Source organism: Dasypus novemcinctus, chromosome 9, assembly GCF_030445035.2.
Source record: "Dasypus novemcinctus isolate mDasNov1 chromosome 9, mDasNov1.1.hap2, whole genome shotgun sequence".
Classification (NCBI taxonomy): Eukaryota; Metazoa; Chordata; class Mammalia; order Cingulata; family Dasypodidae; genus Dasypus; species Dasypus novemcinctus.
Genome location: NC_080681.1, coordinates 127,324,267 through 127,341,266, shown reverse-complemented (window position 1 = coordinate 127,341,266; position 17,000 = coordinate 127,324,267). Strand labels below are relative to the sequence as shown.

The window sequence follows — 17,000 nt, the reverse complement described above, 5'->3', positions numbered from 1 at the left end:
CCCCTTAAGCCCTTGAGATAATAAAATAATGTCAAAGAGACTCTAAAAGAAGTGTCTGAAGTGGTTACAGGGGGTGGGGAGAGAATCCACTGGGACAGAACAAAGCAATAAAAAAAAACAGCACACAAAAAGCCAAATTGTGAAAGGCCAAATAGAACTTCTAAAAGTGAAAGAAAAGGAAAAGTCGTTAAGACTTTGCATGAAACGGTATGGTTGGCAGAATTCAAGGTGGCCCCAAGACCCCCATGTACAGCCCCTGCCAAATCCCCAGGCCTGGGACCCCTGTGATTAGGATGTACCACTGGGCACAGTTGACCTTAAACGAGGGGGGCCTCCTGGGGGGCCTGACCTAACCACATGCACTCTTTCAAAGCAGAGCGTTTTTTCGGCTGGTAACAAAGAGGGATGTCAGAGACTCGAAGCGTGAGAGGGATCTGGGGAACCACTGCTGACCTGGAGATGGAGGAAGGGGGCCACGTGGCAAGGAAGGCAGGTGGCTTCCAGGAGCTGAGCGCAAATCCCCAGCTGGCAGCCGGCACGGAAACAGGGACCTCGGTCCTCCAACTGCAGGGAACTGAATCCTGCCAACAGGAAAGAACGTGGAACAGACTTGCCCCCGCAGAGCCTCCAGGCAGGAACTCAGCCAGCTGACCCGGGGTTTCCCTTTCACGATCCCCCAAGCAGAGAACCGTGCCTACAGAAGCGCAAGCTAAGAGCGGGCCTTTGTCGACAAGTCTTGCAGAGAAATAGCGATGAGAAAGGCAAAAGAAGCAAGAGGTGTGAAGACACGACAGCCCCCTCATTTGCTAACTGTGTACCTGCAAAGCATTTGGGGTCTGTTGTTGAGAAGGAGATATTTCTGTTGAGTGCCGATGGCTTGTCTTCCCCCTAGAACACAAACTCCATAAATGGGGCTGCTTTGGTTCATTTCTGTCACCAGGGTGTGGGACAGCGTTGGATCCACAGGATCTTCCAAGTAGGGTGAATGAATGAATTGATGTGGAACAGGAATTCCAGAAGGCAAAAAGAAACAAAATGACAATATTCAAGGAGGTAACGACTGAGACTCTTCCCACTGTCAATGAATGACAAATACTCAGCTTTAAGAACAAGCAAGATAAATAAAAACTTCATTGTAGTGAAACTGCACATCACAGAAGACAGCAATCTTTATAGCCAACTCTTGATATTAGAAGAGACAGAAAAGGTAGACTTCCTACGAAGGGGCAGCAATTAGATCGACAGCCTAATTGCTGCATACTGAAAACCAGGAAGAAAACAAAGAATATCGCATTGAAAGTGCTAAGGGGAAATCTCTGTCCCACATAGAATTTTGTTAACTGTTACTCAGGAGTGATGGGAAAATAAAGGTAATTTCACATAAGCACTGTGAGAACTTACCATTCACAGAAAGTTCCTGAAATCACCTCTGAAGGATGTACTTCAGGAAAAAAGAAATTGAATTAAGCAAGGATAAACAAACAAACAAAACACAAAACTAGTAAGAATGTGGGAAGATTTAAGTAAAGCCTGAATTTTAAAAATAAGCATAATAACAAATTTGGGGAAGTAAAAACAAGCTGATACTGAAATACTGAGCAATGGCAACATGGAAGATGAAAGGGAAATAAATTAGAGCTAAAGCTGTCTACAGTCCTTATATGGAAGAGATGTTAAAAAACTAAGAGTAGTCACCTACAGAATAGAATTACTGTTGTTTCCAGAAGAATTGATGAAACATAGGGAGAGGTAAATTAATGATCAATCCAAGAGGTGGTGGAAAGCAGAAAGAGAAAGCAAAAGTAAAAGTGATAGCTGGAAAATGTTCTTACTAAAAATTTCTTCATTTAAGCAACTCTGAAAATTCTAAAACTAATTGAGCTGGTTTTCTACTGATCTAATTTTAGAAGTTTATTCTTTGCACTTCATTCCCTGAAGGATACTAATCAGACCTTCTCAGTTTTCCTTACAGGAATAAGATAATGTCTCAAAGCAGAACCAGACAGAATGGTGTCTGAAGGGGGAGGAGGAAAGGTCTTTTAAAAAGGCCTAACCTGAGGCCCCACATGTGCATCCTACCCTGTAGCACGCCCCCAACCCATGTTGTGGGTTGTGTACTTTATCTTATTTCTAGTTTCCTTGTTTCTTAATAAACTCTTTACTCCCTTGCCTACCATAAATAAATAAATAAACAAACAAACAAATGCTTGACATCCTTGGGTAGATGGCTGAGAAAGGAGCCATGAGACTTGTCAAACTGTGGTTACTCAGCCACTGAAATCAAGGAAAGGTGTGATGTGCTTGAGACAATGCAGAACTGACAAATTGCACATACCCTGCTCACAAGACCCCTGGCATCACTTGTTTTTCTTCTCTTTGCCTATAAAAACCCTAACTCCCATTCTCACTTTGAAATGGTTTTGGGACTTTTCCCCCAGTTCCTTGCTTGTACACTCGCAATAAATCACCTTCACACTGAGAGACATGTTTCTCCTTTGTGGTACCAGAGCAGGCAGGCCCTTCGACTGGAACTAGCCATGTTTATGGTAAGAAAAGCAAAGGTAATATAAAGCACAAAATAAGATAGTAGAAATTCATCCAAATATCCGATTATTACAATAAATGTAAATAGATTAAAATTGCCAGCTAAAAGATAGTCTGTCTTGATAAACACTTTATAAGAAATACACCTAAGATATAACTTCACAAACTAAAACTAAAGAAGGGGAGAGTAGTACCAATAAAAAGAAATGAAGTTCTGATACATGCTATAACATAGAAGAATCTTGAAAACATTATGCTAAGTTAAAGAAGTCAATCACAAAAGACCACATACTGTATGATTCAATTTGTATGAAATGCCCAGAATAGGCAAATATATAGAGACATAAAGTAAATTAGTGGATAGAGGAAATGAGAGTGACAGTTAATAGATAAGGGATTTCTTTGAGGGGTGGTAAAAATGTTCTAAAATTATTGTAGTGATGGTTTCATAACTCTGTTGTGAATATATTAGACACCAATGAATTTGAATGGTATATGAATTATAGCTCAATAACATTCCATATTTTTAAAATAAAAAAGGGATAGAAAAGAGTATACTGATCATATACCAAACAAAAGAAAGTTCAATCTAAATCAGCCAAAAATACTTTAAAGCAAAAGTATTAAGAGGTATAAGAGGATCACTAAATAAAAATTAAGGGCTCAACACAGGGGTGTCCCCCGCGTAGGGGAGCCCCACGCGCAAGGAGTGCACCCATAAGGAGAGCCGCCCAGCGCGAAGAAGGGAGCAGCCTGCCGAGGAATGGCGCCGCCCACACTTCCCGTGCCGCTGACGACAACAGAAGCGGACAAAGAAACAAGACGCAGCAAAAAGACACAGAAAACAGACAACCGGGGGAGGGGAGGGGAATTAAATAAATAAAAATAAATCTTTAAAAAAAAAAAAAAGGTGACCAAAAAAAAAAAAAATTAAGGGCTCAAAGCAGATGTGGCTCAGGTGACTGGGCTCCCACCTACCATGTGGGAGGTCACTGGTTTGGATCCCGGTGCCTCCTAAAAAAGAGCAGGTGCAATGGGCAGGCATGGCAAGCTGACACAATGAGAGACACAAGAAGAAAAAACATAATGAGAGACACAACAAAGCAGGAGCAGAGCTTCTCAGTGCCTCCAAAAGAAGACAGAGAGCTGACACGATGGGCGGTGCAGCAAGCTGACACAACAGGATGATACAACAAGAGATGCGGGGAAGAAAAAACATAATGACACAACAAAGCAGGGAGTGGAAGTGGCTCAAGCAATTAGGCACCTCCCTCCCACATCAGAGGTCCCTGGTTCGGCTCCTGGTGCCTCCTAAAGAAACAAGGAAGATGAACAGACACAGCAAATGAAAAACAACAAGGGGGTAGGGAGAAATAGATAAATAAATTAATAAATTAAGGGCACATTTCACCAGAAAAAAATTTAAAACCTAAAACAATATGTACATAACAACACAGCCTCGAACAATATGAAGCAAAAGTCTGGCATTATAAGTAAAAAAACACTAATCCATAATCACAGGGAGAGATTTTAACACAACTCTCTCAGAAACTGACTAATCAAAGCAGACCAAAAACAGTCAGGATATAAAAATTTTCAAAAACATAATTAAAAAGTTTTATCTAGACATTTAATGCATATATTTAGAACCTTACATGCAAGGTGCAAACCTAGAATAGATATTCATTTCAAGCACACACAGGACATTTATAGAATCTGACTACATGAAAGCCAGAAAGCAGGTTTCAACGATATCCTATATAAACAACATTATAGGCTCGTATTTTCAGAGCACATCATAACTGAGTTAGAAGTCAGTAATAAAAAGATAGCCTGATAAACCCCAAACTCTGTATTTGAAGAGCTAAAGTCCACATGAGACCACCTGAGACCCTGGCCCTCCTCTTAACCTGAGCCAGCTGAGCTAGGACAGAGCAACCCACCATCCACTGCCAGCCGGGGAAAAACAGAGTGAAGCACAGCTGTCCATCCTCCTCTGACCTGTGGTTACTGAGGTCAAAGACTAGGTTGGGTGAGGGGCCCATGGGACGCTTGTACCTTTCGGCAGCTGCTCGGGGGAGGGCTGGGCCTTCTCCATCTCCTCCGGCCGCTCCTCTCGGGCTCTCTCCTTGCTGTCTGAACTCTCGTGCTTGTCCTCACCCTCCACTCTGTCCAGGACAGTTGGCAGACCCTACAGAGAACAGGCTAGAAAAGCTGCAGGGTCTGAGGTCTCAAAAGGGAGCATGCTCTGGGCTGGGAACCTAGGAAGGGGGCTCCCCATTATCCTGGTTCCCTTCGTTCACTCCCTGCTCCCCAAGACTCAGAGGCCCCAAATGGGAGCCAGAGACCTGGATTCTGGCTGGTTGGGTAAAGCCAAAGAGGTCCCGAGACTCAACCCCACCCCACACCCACCGAGGTCCCAGACACCAGCATCCTCGATACCTGGATTTCCAGGGGCTTCTTTGGCTTCTGCATCCCCAGCTCCTTCTCATCCACGTAGCCCAACTGGGCTTCCATTTTGTCTGAAAGAGCAAGAGAAAGAGGTGAGATGGGGTCAGGGGGAAGGGCAGAGGATGGAGAGAAGAGAGGAGAAGAGCTCAGTCTTCAGGGGGCTCCATCTGGGCAGGCACCTTCAGGAGAGATGATGGGCAGGGTCTCGAGGGGAGCCAGAGAGCTGGATGTTAGGTTGAATTCTGTCCCTAAATAATACATAGTGAGAGCCTTAGCCCCGCCCCCCAGGACCACACAATATGGCCGTAATTGGAAACAGGGTCATTGCAGAGGGACTTGGTTAAGAAGAGGCCACAGTGAAAAGTAGTGTGGGTTCCCAAGCCATATGATCCAATATGATGTCCTTATAAGACGAAGAAAAGAGACAGAGAAGAGAGTGCCAGGTGAAGATGGAGGCGAGAAAGAAGGCCATGTGGGGACAGTGGTAGAAACTGGAGAGATACATCTACAAAGAACATCAAAGTCAACTGGCAAACACCAGATGCTAGAAAAGGCGGGGATGGATCTGCCCCAAGTTTTCAGAGGGAGGATAGTCCTGCTGACAACTTGGTTTTGGCCTTCTCTCTTCCAAAATTGAGAGAAGATGAATTTATGTTGTTTTAAGCCACCCAGTTTACAGTAATTTGTTCCAGTAGCCCTTGAAAACTAAGACACAGGGCCAGGCACAGGGCTTGGGGATCTTTATGAGGCCAAAGCAAGGGGCTGACAGGTGGGGCTGCACCCAGTGCTAGTTGCCCACCTGGAAACAAGGAGGTGAGGAGGGCAGAGGCCCAGCCTGGGGGCCCAGAGGCCTCGGTGTGATCCTGGCTGTCAGGCCAGCTAACCGGCCCGTGCCTCTGGGCAGGCCCTGGGACTCCTCCATGCTGAACCAGCTTTTGACACACTGTAGTGCCGATAACTCACGAGTGCTTCCCAGCAGTCCTACGAGGACCGCGCTATTGCATCTGCACATCACGATGAGAAAACAGAGGCTCTGAGGGTTGTATGGCCTGCCCAAGGTCACACAGGTGGCTAAGGGCAGAGCCAGCTGTGTCCACCTCCAAAGAGCACACTATGCAGAGAAGCAGGACATCCTCGGGAGCACAGGGCCTCTCACAACTCGCTTGTCACCTGGGGACCGGTAAATCTCACCCAGGCCTGGGAGGCCCAGTCAAGGCAAGATGACACATTGCTCACATAAATACTTGGATCACCAAAAAGACACACAGATACAAATAACCCATTTAACAAATGGGCAAAGGACTTGAACAGACATTTTTCCAAAGAAGATCTTTAGCCATTAGGGAAATGAAAATCAAAATCACAATGAGATACCACTTCACCCGAGGATGGCTATTTAGAAATATATATATATGCCAAGTGTTGGCGAGGATGTAGAGAAATTGGAGCCCTAGTACACTGCTGGTGGGAATGTCAAATGGTGCAGCTGCTTTGGAAAAATCATCAGCAGTTCCTCAAAACACTAAACATAGAATTATATGATCCAGCAATTCCACTCTTAGGTATACGCCCAAAAGAAATGGAGCTACAAGTCTATACAAACCTTTACATGAATGTTCATAAGAGCATGATTCATAACGGCCAAAAAGAGGAAACAACCCAAATGTCCCTCAACTGATAAATGGATAAATAAAACATCCACACAATGGATACTATTTGGCCATAAAAAGGAATGAATGATTCGTGCTACGGCATGGATGAACCTTGAAAACAATTGCTAAGAGAAGGAAACCAGACAGAAAAGGCCATATGTTGCACGATTCCATTTATATGAAATATACAGAAAAGGTAAACCCATAAAGACAGAAAGCAAACCAGAGGTTACCAGAGATGGGGAGATGGGAAATGGGGAGTGACTGCCCATGGGCTTGTTTTTGGGGTAACAGAAATGTTCTGGAATTAGATAATGGTAATAGTTGTACAACCTTGTGAATATATTAGAAACCACTTGATAATACATTTTAAAGGAGTAAATTTCATAGCCCATGAATAATATCTCAAAGTTGTCAAAAAAAGACCCTCGAGAGAGCAACCCTTCTGCAGGCAGGAGCTGGCGGGAGGAAGGGAGACTGTCGTTTATGGGGTCTTCTGTGGCCTTGTGCCCTCCCATGGCCCAGCCACCTCCCACCCCCCGCTCTCCAACCCACAGACCTGGCAGGCCCAGCGGGGCGGGCGGGAGGTGGGCAGGGCTGGCAGGCACCGGCGTGTTGGGGTCGGAGGAGATGAGCTCTCCTGGCTTCTTGCCTTCAGGCCCCTCGGGGATCAGGTCTGGGGTGCTGTACTTTCCGTTAACGTGTTCGAACTCCTGAACCTGGGGTGAGGGGCGGAGGAGGGAGGGAGCCGGTCGCAGCTCAGCCCTAAGGGCTCCGGGACTGGGGCATCACGGGCTTGGGGAGGAGGCCCCACTGGGCCGTTGTCGGCCAAGCTGGACACACTGCAAACTCCCGGGCAGGCCCCATCCCACCCCGGCCACCCTGTGCTGTCCTCTGCCCTGTGACTTGGTACCTGGCCTCCGGCCCCCACCCAGAGAAGATTTCTGGATTGGCCCCTCTGACCTGGGGTCAGTCCTGGCTTGGACCCCGGGCATCTGCGTGACCTGAGCCAGGCGCTCGCCCTCGGAGCCCTGACCCCCTGGGGGCCGAGCCAGGGCCCCAGGGCAGCAGGCAGAAGGGCCTGTCCAGGCTTACTCACCCACCTTCTTCCTAACTAGAGACATGACCCCGATGCGGGTGAGCACGTGCTGCCGCGAGAGGCCCTCCCGGGGCACGCCGTCCGCGAAGGTCTCGGCGCCGTCTGCTCCCGGCTCACACAGGTGCCGCATGAAGAGGGAAACGTAGGCTCTGGGGAACGGGGACCAGGCTCAGGGAACGGAGCGGCTGGCAGGACCCCAGGTGCCTCCTGGTCTGGACTCATCACATGTCACCCACCTCCCAACCAGGGAAGGGTAGAGGGGACACCCAGGCAGGGGAACCTTCTAGCATGGCCCTCTCGCTGCTGCCAATGCCAGCTGGTGCTTGCAGAGGCCAGTGCCTTCTGGCCCACACCTGGGCCTTGGCCACCCAAGGTCAGGGGTCATGAATTCCCCAGGTGTCCCCTGGAGGGGAGCAGCCTAGGGCCACCCAGCGCCCTCACCTAAACTCCTTTTCGCTCTTCCCGCGCAGATCCCGCACCAGCCAATGGGAGTTGAAGGCGTCCTGGGGGGGCATGCCCCAGCGCATGATGGCGTTCAGGAAAGCTTTCCGCTGCCGGGCGTTGAAGCCGAGCACCTGCAGGCAAGGTGAGCCCAGGTAGAGGGCCCGGAGGGGACCAAGGCATGGGGGAAGAAAGGCACGGGAGGGGGCGGGGAGAAGGCCTCCACCTGGGGGGGCCCGGAGGGACGGAGACCCAGGTCTGGCCCTTGCCCACCACTGACTGGAAGGTCCCCTGGGCCAGCCCCCCGCCCCCTGCCTCCGTCCCCTTCCAACAGCCCAGGGGATGGAAGGGGAGCGAGATAACAGGGGGGAAGAGGGGAGCTGGGAGATTCTGGGGGGCAGGCGGCCCCCACCTCGATGTTGCCACCGACTCGAGCGAGAAGAGGGGGCAGAGGCTTGTCCCTGTCGCTCTTGAGCTGCCTCCTGGACTGTCGCCGTCCACCTGGGGACAGCCCACCGCACCCCTCAGGAGGGGACCGTGGTGCCTGGCCCCCGCCCCAACCACCAGCACGCCCAATAGCCCTCAGGGAATCCTCCCGCAGCACCCTCCGAGCTGCCCCAGTCCCCCAGTCCCAGGCCGCCCCACCCCACAGCCATCCGCTCTCCGGACAGAGGGACTCAGTGCCGCCAGCCCAACGTCCCCGGCGCCCCCAGGCTCACTCTGCCCTTCCGGCCTCTCCTCAAAGTCCTCGTCCTCATCCTCAGAGCCAATGGAATATTCCGACTGGTTGTCTGAGAGCTCGTCCTGCCACTCTGCGGGGACCGAGCAGGGGGCACAGAGTGAGCCGCCCCAGCCGCTGAGAACAAGAACAGTCTGCCCACACCGACTCCGCACCCCGCAGCAGCCAGGCGGCCCCAGCCCCGCCCCCAGCCCCACCCCTCCAGCAGGCAGGCAGCCCCAGCCCCGCCCCCAGCCCCAGGCCCAGCCGCACCCCTGCCCCAGCCCCACCCCTCCAGCAGGCAGGCAGCCCCAGCCCCGCCCCCAGCCCCAGGCCCAGCCGCACCCCTGCCCCAGCCCCACCCCTCCAGCAGCCAGGCGGCTCCAGCCCTGCCCCAGCCCTGCCCCCAGCCCCACCCCTACCCCAGCCCCACGCCTCCAGCAGCCAGGCGGCCCCAGCCCCGCCCCCAGCCCCACCCCTGCCCCAGCCCCACCCCTCCAGCCTCCAGGCGGCCCCAGCCCCGCCCCCATCCCCGCCCCAGCCCCACCCCTGCCCCAGCCCCACCCCTGCCCCAGCCCCACCCCTCCAGCAGCCAGGCGGCCCCAGCCCCGCCCCCAGCCCCACCCCTGCCCCAGCCCCACCCCTCCAGCCTCCAGGCGGCCCCAGCCCCGCCCCTATCCCCGCCCCAGCCCCACCCCTGCCCCAGCCCCACCCCTCCAGCAGCCAGGCGGCCCCAGCCCCGCCCCAGCCCCACCCTCCTGAGCAGCCTGGAAGCCACAGCCCCGCCCCCTGAGTAGCTGGACGGCCCGGCCCCGCCCCCAGCCCCGCCCGGGGCTGCGCCGCACGCACCCTGGTCCTCCTGGGAGGCGTCGTTGTAGTTGACCTGCTTGCGGATGCGCTTGCCCTTGCCCAGGTTGCGCGCCAGGTCCTCCTGCTGCTGCTCGTAGTGGTGCCGCAGCAGCTTCTCCCAGTAGTCGGGGTCCACGTTCTCCTCCTGCTTGATGATCTCGCGCTCCACCTCCTCCTGGGGACGGGGCAGCGGGCTCAGCCGGGTGGGGGGCGCGGAGGCGGGTGGTGTGCTGCAGGGTGCTCAGGGGCGGCCAGGGGGCTCCTGTCCTCTGGGGGTCTCCCCGGGCTGGCGCTGTCTGGCTGGGGATGAACTGGCAGGCCTGCCCCCTCCGGGAAGCCTTCCTGGGTCACTGACTCCCAGGGGTCTTCCTCTCCTTATCTCTTTATTTTTAATTTTTTTGTCTTTGTTTCTATTTTATGTTGGACCTGCTTCTTGAGGCACTCCCTCCCTCACTCATTCATTCATTCACTCACTGCCAAGTCCTTCCCAGAGAGTAGAACAAACCCCAGCCCCCACCCTCAGGAGGCCCCCAGTTTCAGAGGGAAAAGCGGCACATGGGAGAAGGAGCACACAGGGGTCTGCACGGGGAAGGGGGAGGGGAGGGGAGCAGGGGCCCCCCAGAGACACCCAGGGGCTCACTCTTGGGAGACAGCCGGGGCTTGGGGTGGAGAAGGGAGAAGAGAATGGGGGACAGGTGGGTTCTGAACAGGGAGCAGCCAGTCAGCCCAGGCAGACGCTGGGGGGGCCTGGCCCAGACCTGAGGGGGGGGCTCTAGACTGTGGGCAGGGCCCGCCTGCACCCCTCGGGCAGGCCTGTGGGGAAGCGGGCCTGGAGGCAGGGCGGGGGCCAGGAGGGCGTCCGCAGAGGGCAGTGGCCGTGCCCTGTCGCGGGTCTGCCTGAGCGCTGGCCCGGGGCCCCGCCTGGGATGGCCCGGCGGAGGTCAGCGGTCCCGACAGGGCGGGGCGGCGGGCGGGGCAGGCCTTACCACGCCGTCCTCCTCGCGCACCACGTACTGCGCCACCTTGAAGGAGCTCAGGTACTCGTTCATGTTCTGCAGCTCCGTGTCGTCCGTGGCGTCCTGGTTCCGGTCCAGCAGCTTGGAGATGGCCGCGTCGTCGTAGTGGATGACGCTGCTGTCCTCCACGTCCTTGTTGTCCCCTGGGGACAGACGGCGCAGAATGGGGGTGCAGGCCAGGAGAGGGGGCGCAGCCAGCACCGGCCACCCCACCCCCGCGGGCACGGGCGGCCAAGCGAGGGGCCGCCGGGGGCCGGCTCAAGCGGGCCCCTACCTGGAGGGGTGCTGCCGTGTTTTTTTTTCGCACTGGCGGCCGGGGCTCCCCCTTTGGAGGACTGGACTTCAGGGATGGGTGTGGCCGGCCGCTGGCCCTGCGACATCATGCCTGCAGGACAGAGGGGCAGGGGCACTGGTCAGGAGCCTCGGAGGGGACGCCCCGGCCCTGCCCCGGAAGGGGAGCAGAGGAGGCGGCCCGTGCGGGACCCCCGCGCCGCACCCTCCACGTCGTCCTTGAAGAGCTCCTCCGTGCCAAACTTGAGGATGTCGTCCAGCTCCTGCTTGGTCATGGAGCCCGACTTGGAGCCGAGGCCGGGCCGCACCACCAGGTGCGTGAGCATCATCTTGCGCTTGGCCACCTGCGTGATGCGCTCCTCCACCGAGGCCCGCGTCACGAAGCGGTAGATCATCACCTTCTTGTTCTGCCCGATGCGGTGCGCGCGGCTGAAGGCCTGCGGGGGAGCCGACCCCTCAGCGCCCACATGCGGGCGTCGCGGGGCCCCTGGGCGTGTCCACGGGCGGGGGTGGGGCGTGTGCCGGCGTGGCCATGAAACCACACGGGCATCGGTGAGCCAGGCGGGGCTGGGTGGAAAGGCGGCACGTAGGAGTGACTTGGGGAGAGTGCATGTGCTGGGGTCACCTCCCTGGGAGCCACTCGTGGGCCTGTGGGACCGGAGGTGGAGGCGCCTAAGGCATGCCAGGCCCCCGAGGCTGCCCAGTGAGGCTGAGTGCACGTGGGGGCACACCTGAGGCTCCACGTGGCCAAGTAGCACCCAGGGCCCTGCCCCAAGTGGAAGAAACACCCGTGGTGTGACTGCACTGAGTGTGTACATGTGCAGACATGGGCATGCAAGAAACATGAGTTTATGGGTGTGCCCCTAAGAGCACACGTGTAGGTGACGCATGTGTGTGATCATGCCCCAAGTGGGGTGGCCAGGGCCCACCTGGGGGCGCCCCTCTGTGACCACAGTTCCCTGGCCCCTCACCCTCCTCCTGCTCCCAGCTGCTCCCTGCGCCATCCTTCCTCCCCCCACTAGCCTGTCCCCTCCCCCCTCTTGCCTCCCTCCATGTCCTGGCCCCGAGGGCGATGGGACAGACCAGAGTTAGGGCCACCACATGTGCTGTGTGTCCTTGGACACTCCCTGCCCTCTCTGGGTCTCCTGCCCTCTGCACCGCCAGGGCCTGGAGGGCTGGGGGCAAAGCCTCCCCCCACCACCCGGACTCCTCCACGGCACCTGCGCGGGGCAGCGAAGCCGAGGGAGGACACGGAGGACCCGGGGTGGGGGGCAGGGGTGGGGGTAGGGGCCGCAGACCTGGATGTCATTGTGCGGGTTCCAGTCCGAGTCGTAGATGATGACCGTGTCGGCCGTGGCCAGGTTGATGCCGAGGCCGCCCGCCCGGGTGGACAGGAGGAAGCAGAACTGCTGGGCCCCAGGGGCTGGGGAGGAGAGGCCGCGCCCAGGGGTGAGTGAAGGCGGCCAGAGAGGCGGGGGCAGGCGGGCGGGAGGGCACGGGGGCTGGGGGGCGGCAGGGCCCCCTTGGATAGGCAGCTACCCCTGGGCCCCCGCAGCCTACCTGCCCCCTGGCCCACCCAGAGGAACATGAAGAAGGAGGAAATGACTTGCAAAGCCAGGTGGGCACCAGGCTGGCAAACAGCCAGCAGAGATGGGCAGAGCCCCCGGCCTGGGCCAGCCCCCCGCTGGGCCCTCCCAGCCCTCTGATGTCGCTAGGCTGGCCGAGGGGTGCCCAGGGGGCCAGCTCCCAGGGCCCAGGAACGCCCCGCCGGTCAGTCCCGACTGCCCCGGGGTGGCTGTCTCTCAGGCTCCTCGGGCCCTTGGTGAAACCAGCAGGGACTGGCCACAGGAGCTGCAGGTAGGTTCCCCCAATCCACCAAACGCAGCGCCACTCCCGCTTCCCGGTGTGGCCGCGGCCCCAGGTGGATCTTAGAACCCTGCGCCTGCTTCACCTCCCTCTCTCCGGCTTCCGTGGGCAACAGGACTCGCCGCCCTGGGTGTTTGCGCCATGTGGTCCCTGCCCTCTGGGAGGGTGGGAACCGGAAACAGCCGCGAGCCCCAGGGTAGCAGAAGTCGTCACTGTTGGCTACAAACCTGCCGCTAAAGAGGCACCCTATTTGGTGGCCTGTTTCCCCATTCTGGATGTTTCCTTCACTGAAGAGGGAGCGCCATACCTAACAGTCCTGAGCTCTCCACCCTCCCCCGCCCTCCCAGGCAAGGGGCACTGGGCAGAAGGAAACACTGGGTGTATGTGGCCTGGCTCTCCTCTCTCCTTCCCCATGGAAGCGGGCGGCCACAGGGAGCACGTGCTCGGCCCTGCCCCTCCTCCCTGTGTTACAGCAGCAGGCTGCGCACCCAGCTCTGCTTGCAATAGGTGCCAGCTAGACCCGCAGGATCAGCCTCCTTTTGTAACGAAGGTGACATCTTGCACTCCCATGTGCCTTTCACCTTCTCTCTCAGTTCAGAACAAGTGTTAACCGCTGGGCCCTTGAAACCCAACAGCCCTCTAGAAGGTTCCATGGAATGGATTCCTTTTAACATTTGAATCTAGACAGGGCTGCTATGACTTAAGGACTGGTCCGCTTTCTTCTGGTTTAAGGGGCATCTAATTAACATCAGTTGGGTAGGCTAAGAACCTAGCCTGGGAGAACAAGCCGAGATGAGATCCCAGCTGAGAACCCCTGGGCGGGGGTGGGGTACCATTGAATCTGTCGATCGCCTCTTGCCGGAGGCCCCCGGTGATGCCCCCGTCAATTCGCTCATACTTGTAGCCTTCATACTCCAGGAAGTCCTCCAGGAGATCCAGCATCTTGGTCATCTGCAGGGGAGATGGGGTGCCTGAGGGGCTGGACAAGCGGGGACCCCCATGGGGCTATGGGCAGGGACTCCACAGTTGGGAGGACAGAGCAGCCTACTAAGTAGGGGGACAACCGGGACCCAGACAGGCTGACGCAGGAGTCTCTGGAGAGAAGCACAGCCGCCAGCGTCATCCCCTCGAATCTAATCCGTCCTCCCCACCAGTCCCACTGCCCTAAAACACGCTCCGTGCTGAGCCTTCCAGGCTCAAACACCTTCCAGAAGACCCTCCCAGCTCCTCGTCCTGGCCCTCAAAGCTGTCGGCCTCGGCACCCAGCTGTCTGGGCTTCATCTCCCAGGGCCTTCTCCACACTCTCTGGTCATTCCAAAGTACTGATGAGCTCCGCCAGGCCTGGGCTCTCTCCCTTGTGATGCCCCCCCCAACAGCCCAGGGAATTCTGTGATGCCCTCCTGGATTTCAATCCCAGCAGAAAAAGAGAGGGGGAGTCTGCTCTGAGCCCCCGTAAAACCCCTGTTCATGTCGCTTCACTCTTGAGGGATAGTTGGCCTGGGTATAAAATCATCAGGTGTTGACCATTTCCTTGGCATAGCGAAGGTTTTGCCATTGTCTCCTGCCACTGCTTGTTGCTGCTGAGAAGTCTGAGGACAGTCTGTTCGTCGTTCTTTTGTAGGTACGAGGTCTGAAGAGCCGCCACTTCACTACGATGTGTTTAGGGCATGGAGTTTTATTTATCTTCCTTGGCCTCCCTGAGTGTGCTTCAGATCTGAGACCCCATGTCTTCAAGCCTGGAAAACTCACCAGATCCTGCTTCTTTATCATTTCCTCTCTTTCTTCCTCTGTAAACCCCATTAGATGATGGTTGGGGGTCTCGAGGTGTCCTCTCCACTCTTTCACATTTTTATCTTTGTCTCGCTATGCTGCCTTCTGGAGAAGCCGTGGGCAACAGCTTTCAATTTTTCAGTGTTCTCTAGTACTGAGAGTTTTTCCAGGCTGTTGAAATGTTGTCTTTCAATGACTAAAGTCCTAAAAGATCTGTATCTTATCCAACTTCCCCCATTTCATTAACTCCTGACTTTGCTTAATTTCTTTTTTACTTAAGGGTCTTGCTCCATTACTTTTGAGGACCTTAATCATCTTGACTTCGAGTCTTTGTCAGGCTGTTCTATTATTTTCTCTTCATTTGGATCCTAATCAATGTTGTGTGGGAGTCTTAACATTTGATTTCCTCACGAGTTCTGGAGTTTTGGTAAATAGGCTCCTTTGGATCGTCTGTGTGTCTGTCACTTTCCCTCTGTGCACATGTCCAGCACTTGTACAGTTCCCCCTACTCGCTCCCTTGAGGCTCGGTCCAGAATGGGGTCTCATGTTGGCAGAGGTCTTGGGGGACTGTAGCTCCAGTCTCCAAGCCAGCCCCGTGCTGGGTCAGCTCCTGCTCACAGACTTGGTCGGCTGCCCACACGCCCTGACCAGCTGCAGTCCCAGGGTGCAATCCAGGGCTGCCGGCAGCAACAGCCTTTCACACGAGGGAGCCACATCCCGGGCTCTGGCTTCCCACACTGGGCCTGGCTCAGTCCCAGCCCAAAGGGAGCATCTTCACCCTGCGCCCCACAGGGGTGGGACGCTGTGTCATCACCATCCCTTCCGTGATAGAACTGCCCTTACCTTGGGACTCCTCCCAGACCCACCCCAGAGCCCCGATGTAGCAGTTTGATAGGGTTATGAATTCCAAAAATAGATATTGGATTATGTTTGTAATCTGATCTATACCTGGGCGTGATTGAGTTATGATTAGGGCTTTGATTGGGCCACGTCACCAGGGCACCCCCTTGGTGGGTGGGGACTCAGATAAAAGACATGGCAAAGGACAGAGTTGGGGGGTTTTGATGTTGGAGTTTGATACCAAAGCCTTAAGCTGGAGCCCCAGGAAGTAAGCAGAGGATACAGAAGACCCTGGAAAGGAGGAACCCTGAACCCAGAGAGAAGCCTGAAGCCTCGCAGATGTCAGCAGCCATCTTGCACCAACATGTGGAAATAGACTTTGGTGCGGGAAGTAACTTATGCTTTATGGCCTGGTATCTGTAAGCTCCTACCCCACATAAATGCCCTTTATAAAAGCAACCAATTTCTGGTATTTTGCATCAGCACCACTTTGGCTGACTAATACACCCACCAAGGTGAGAAGCCAAGCCGGAGAGGTAAAGGGGCGTGGGGACTAAGGGGGAGGCGGGCAGGGCAGCCAGCCTCCTGGGGCGGCTCACCTGGGAGAAGATGAGCACGCGGTGCCCTTCATCCCGCAGTTTCTTGAGCATCTTCTGCAGCAGCATGAGCTTCCCTGACGACTTGACCAGGGAGCCGCCGTCGTAGGAGCCGTTGGGCAAGACAGGGGCCTCCTGCAGACACAGCAGAAGGCCGAGCCTGGGGTGCATCCCTCTCCTCGCTGCCAGGCTGGGGCACGTCCTTGCCGAGAACACAGCCCAAACCCAGGGCAGCTCTGCCCTCCGGGACGTGAGGCGTCAGGAGCAAACGGCTGACGGCAGAGTCTGAGCTGAGCTGACCTTCCCGCAGGAGCGCGGCCACTGCCGGCCGCTCTAGGGTGGCCCCAGAGAACAGCGGCCCGACTCCCAGCTGGGCAGAAGTCAGCCGGAGGGCAGTCCCGGCAAGACCCCACGCCACGCCAGAGAGCACTGAAGAGATCTGGTGGGACCCCGGGTCAGGTTGCCCACAGCCGCCTCCGCAGGGCGGGTGCCAATGGGTCAAGGTTTAAATGAGAACCCGAGTCGCAGCGGTGGCAGTGGCAGGCATTTACTGAGGATGCAACGTGCTGGGCACTCGGTGGGGAGCGCTTCGTGGGGGCCGTCATGTCTGACCTCATCACGACCCTTCCAGGAAGGGTCACTGTCCCCATTTCACGGAGGAGACACCGAGGGTCGGTGAGGGTAAGTAACTCCCCCGAGATGAGAGCTGTGAAGGGCTGGACCGGACGTAAGCCCCGGCATCTGGCATCTCGCCCGCGGCGCGCCCCGATTCCAGAGCCCCCGCCCAGGCCGTGCTGACGCCCTCGGTGCTGAGTGCAGCCAGGTCAGCCCCGGGGCCCCGCCCTGGAATCCCATGACACTGAAGCT

At 55.9% G+C, this 17,000-nt stretch overlaps 1 protein-coding gene across 5 annotated transcripts in view; it reads right to left on the bottom strand.

The window, feature by feature from the left end:
• The window catches only part of CHD5 (chromodomain helicase DNA binding protein 5), a 79,631-nt gene that overhangs the window by 19,489 nt on the left and 43,142 nt on the right, over positions 1-17,000 (bottom strand). For all 5 annotated transcript variants that reach the window (XM_071217801.1, XM_058304559.2, XM_071217802.1 and 2 more), the window contains exons 20-33: positions 16,137-16,268; positions 13,761-13,878; positions 12,360-12,484; positions 11,267-11,498; positions 11,045-11,155; positions 10,741-10,913; positions 9,755-9,929; positions 8,907-8,999; positions 8,600-8,688; positions 8,188-8,321; positions 7,751-7,895; positions 7,207-7,366; positions 4,987-5,066; positions 4,603-4,735 (exon numbers count right to left, since the gene is read on the bottom strand). In XM_071217801.1, the coding sequence (XP_071073902.1) occupies positions 4,603-4,735; positions 4,987-5,066; positions 7,207-7,366; positions 7,751-7,895; positions 8,188-8,321; positions 8,600-8,688; positions 8,907-8,999; positions 9,755-9,929; positions 10,741-10,913; positions 11,045-11,155; positions 11,267-11,498; positions 12,360-12,484; positions 13,761-13,878; positions 16,137-16,268 (1,900 nt within the window). The remainder of the gene's footprint in view (positions 1-4,602; positions 4,736-4,986; positions 5,067-7,206; positions 7,367-7,750; positions 7,896-8,187; positions 8,322-8,599; positions 8,689-8,906; positions 9,000-9,754; positions 9,930-10,740; positions 10,914-11,044; positions 11,156-11,266; positions 11,499-12,359; positions 12,485-13,760; positions 13,879-16,136; positions 16,269-17,000) is intronic.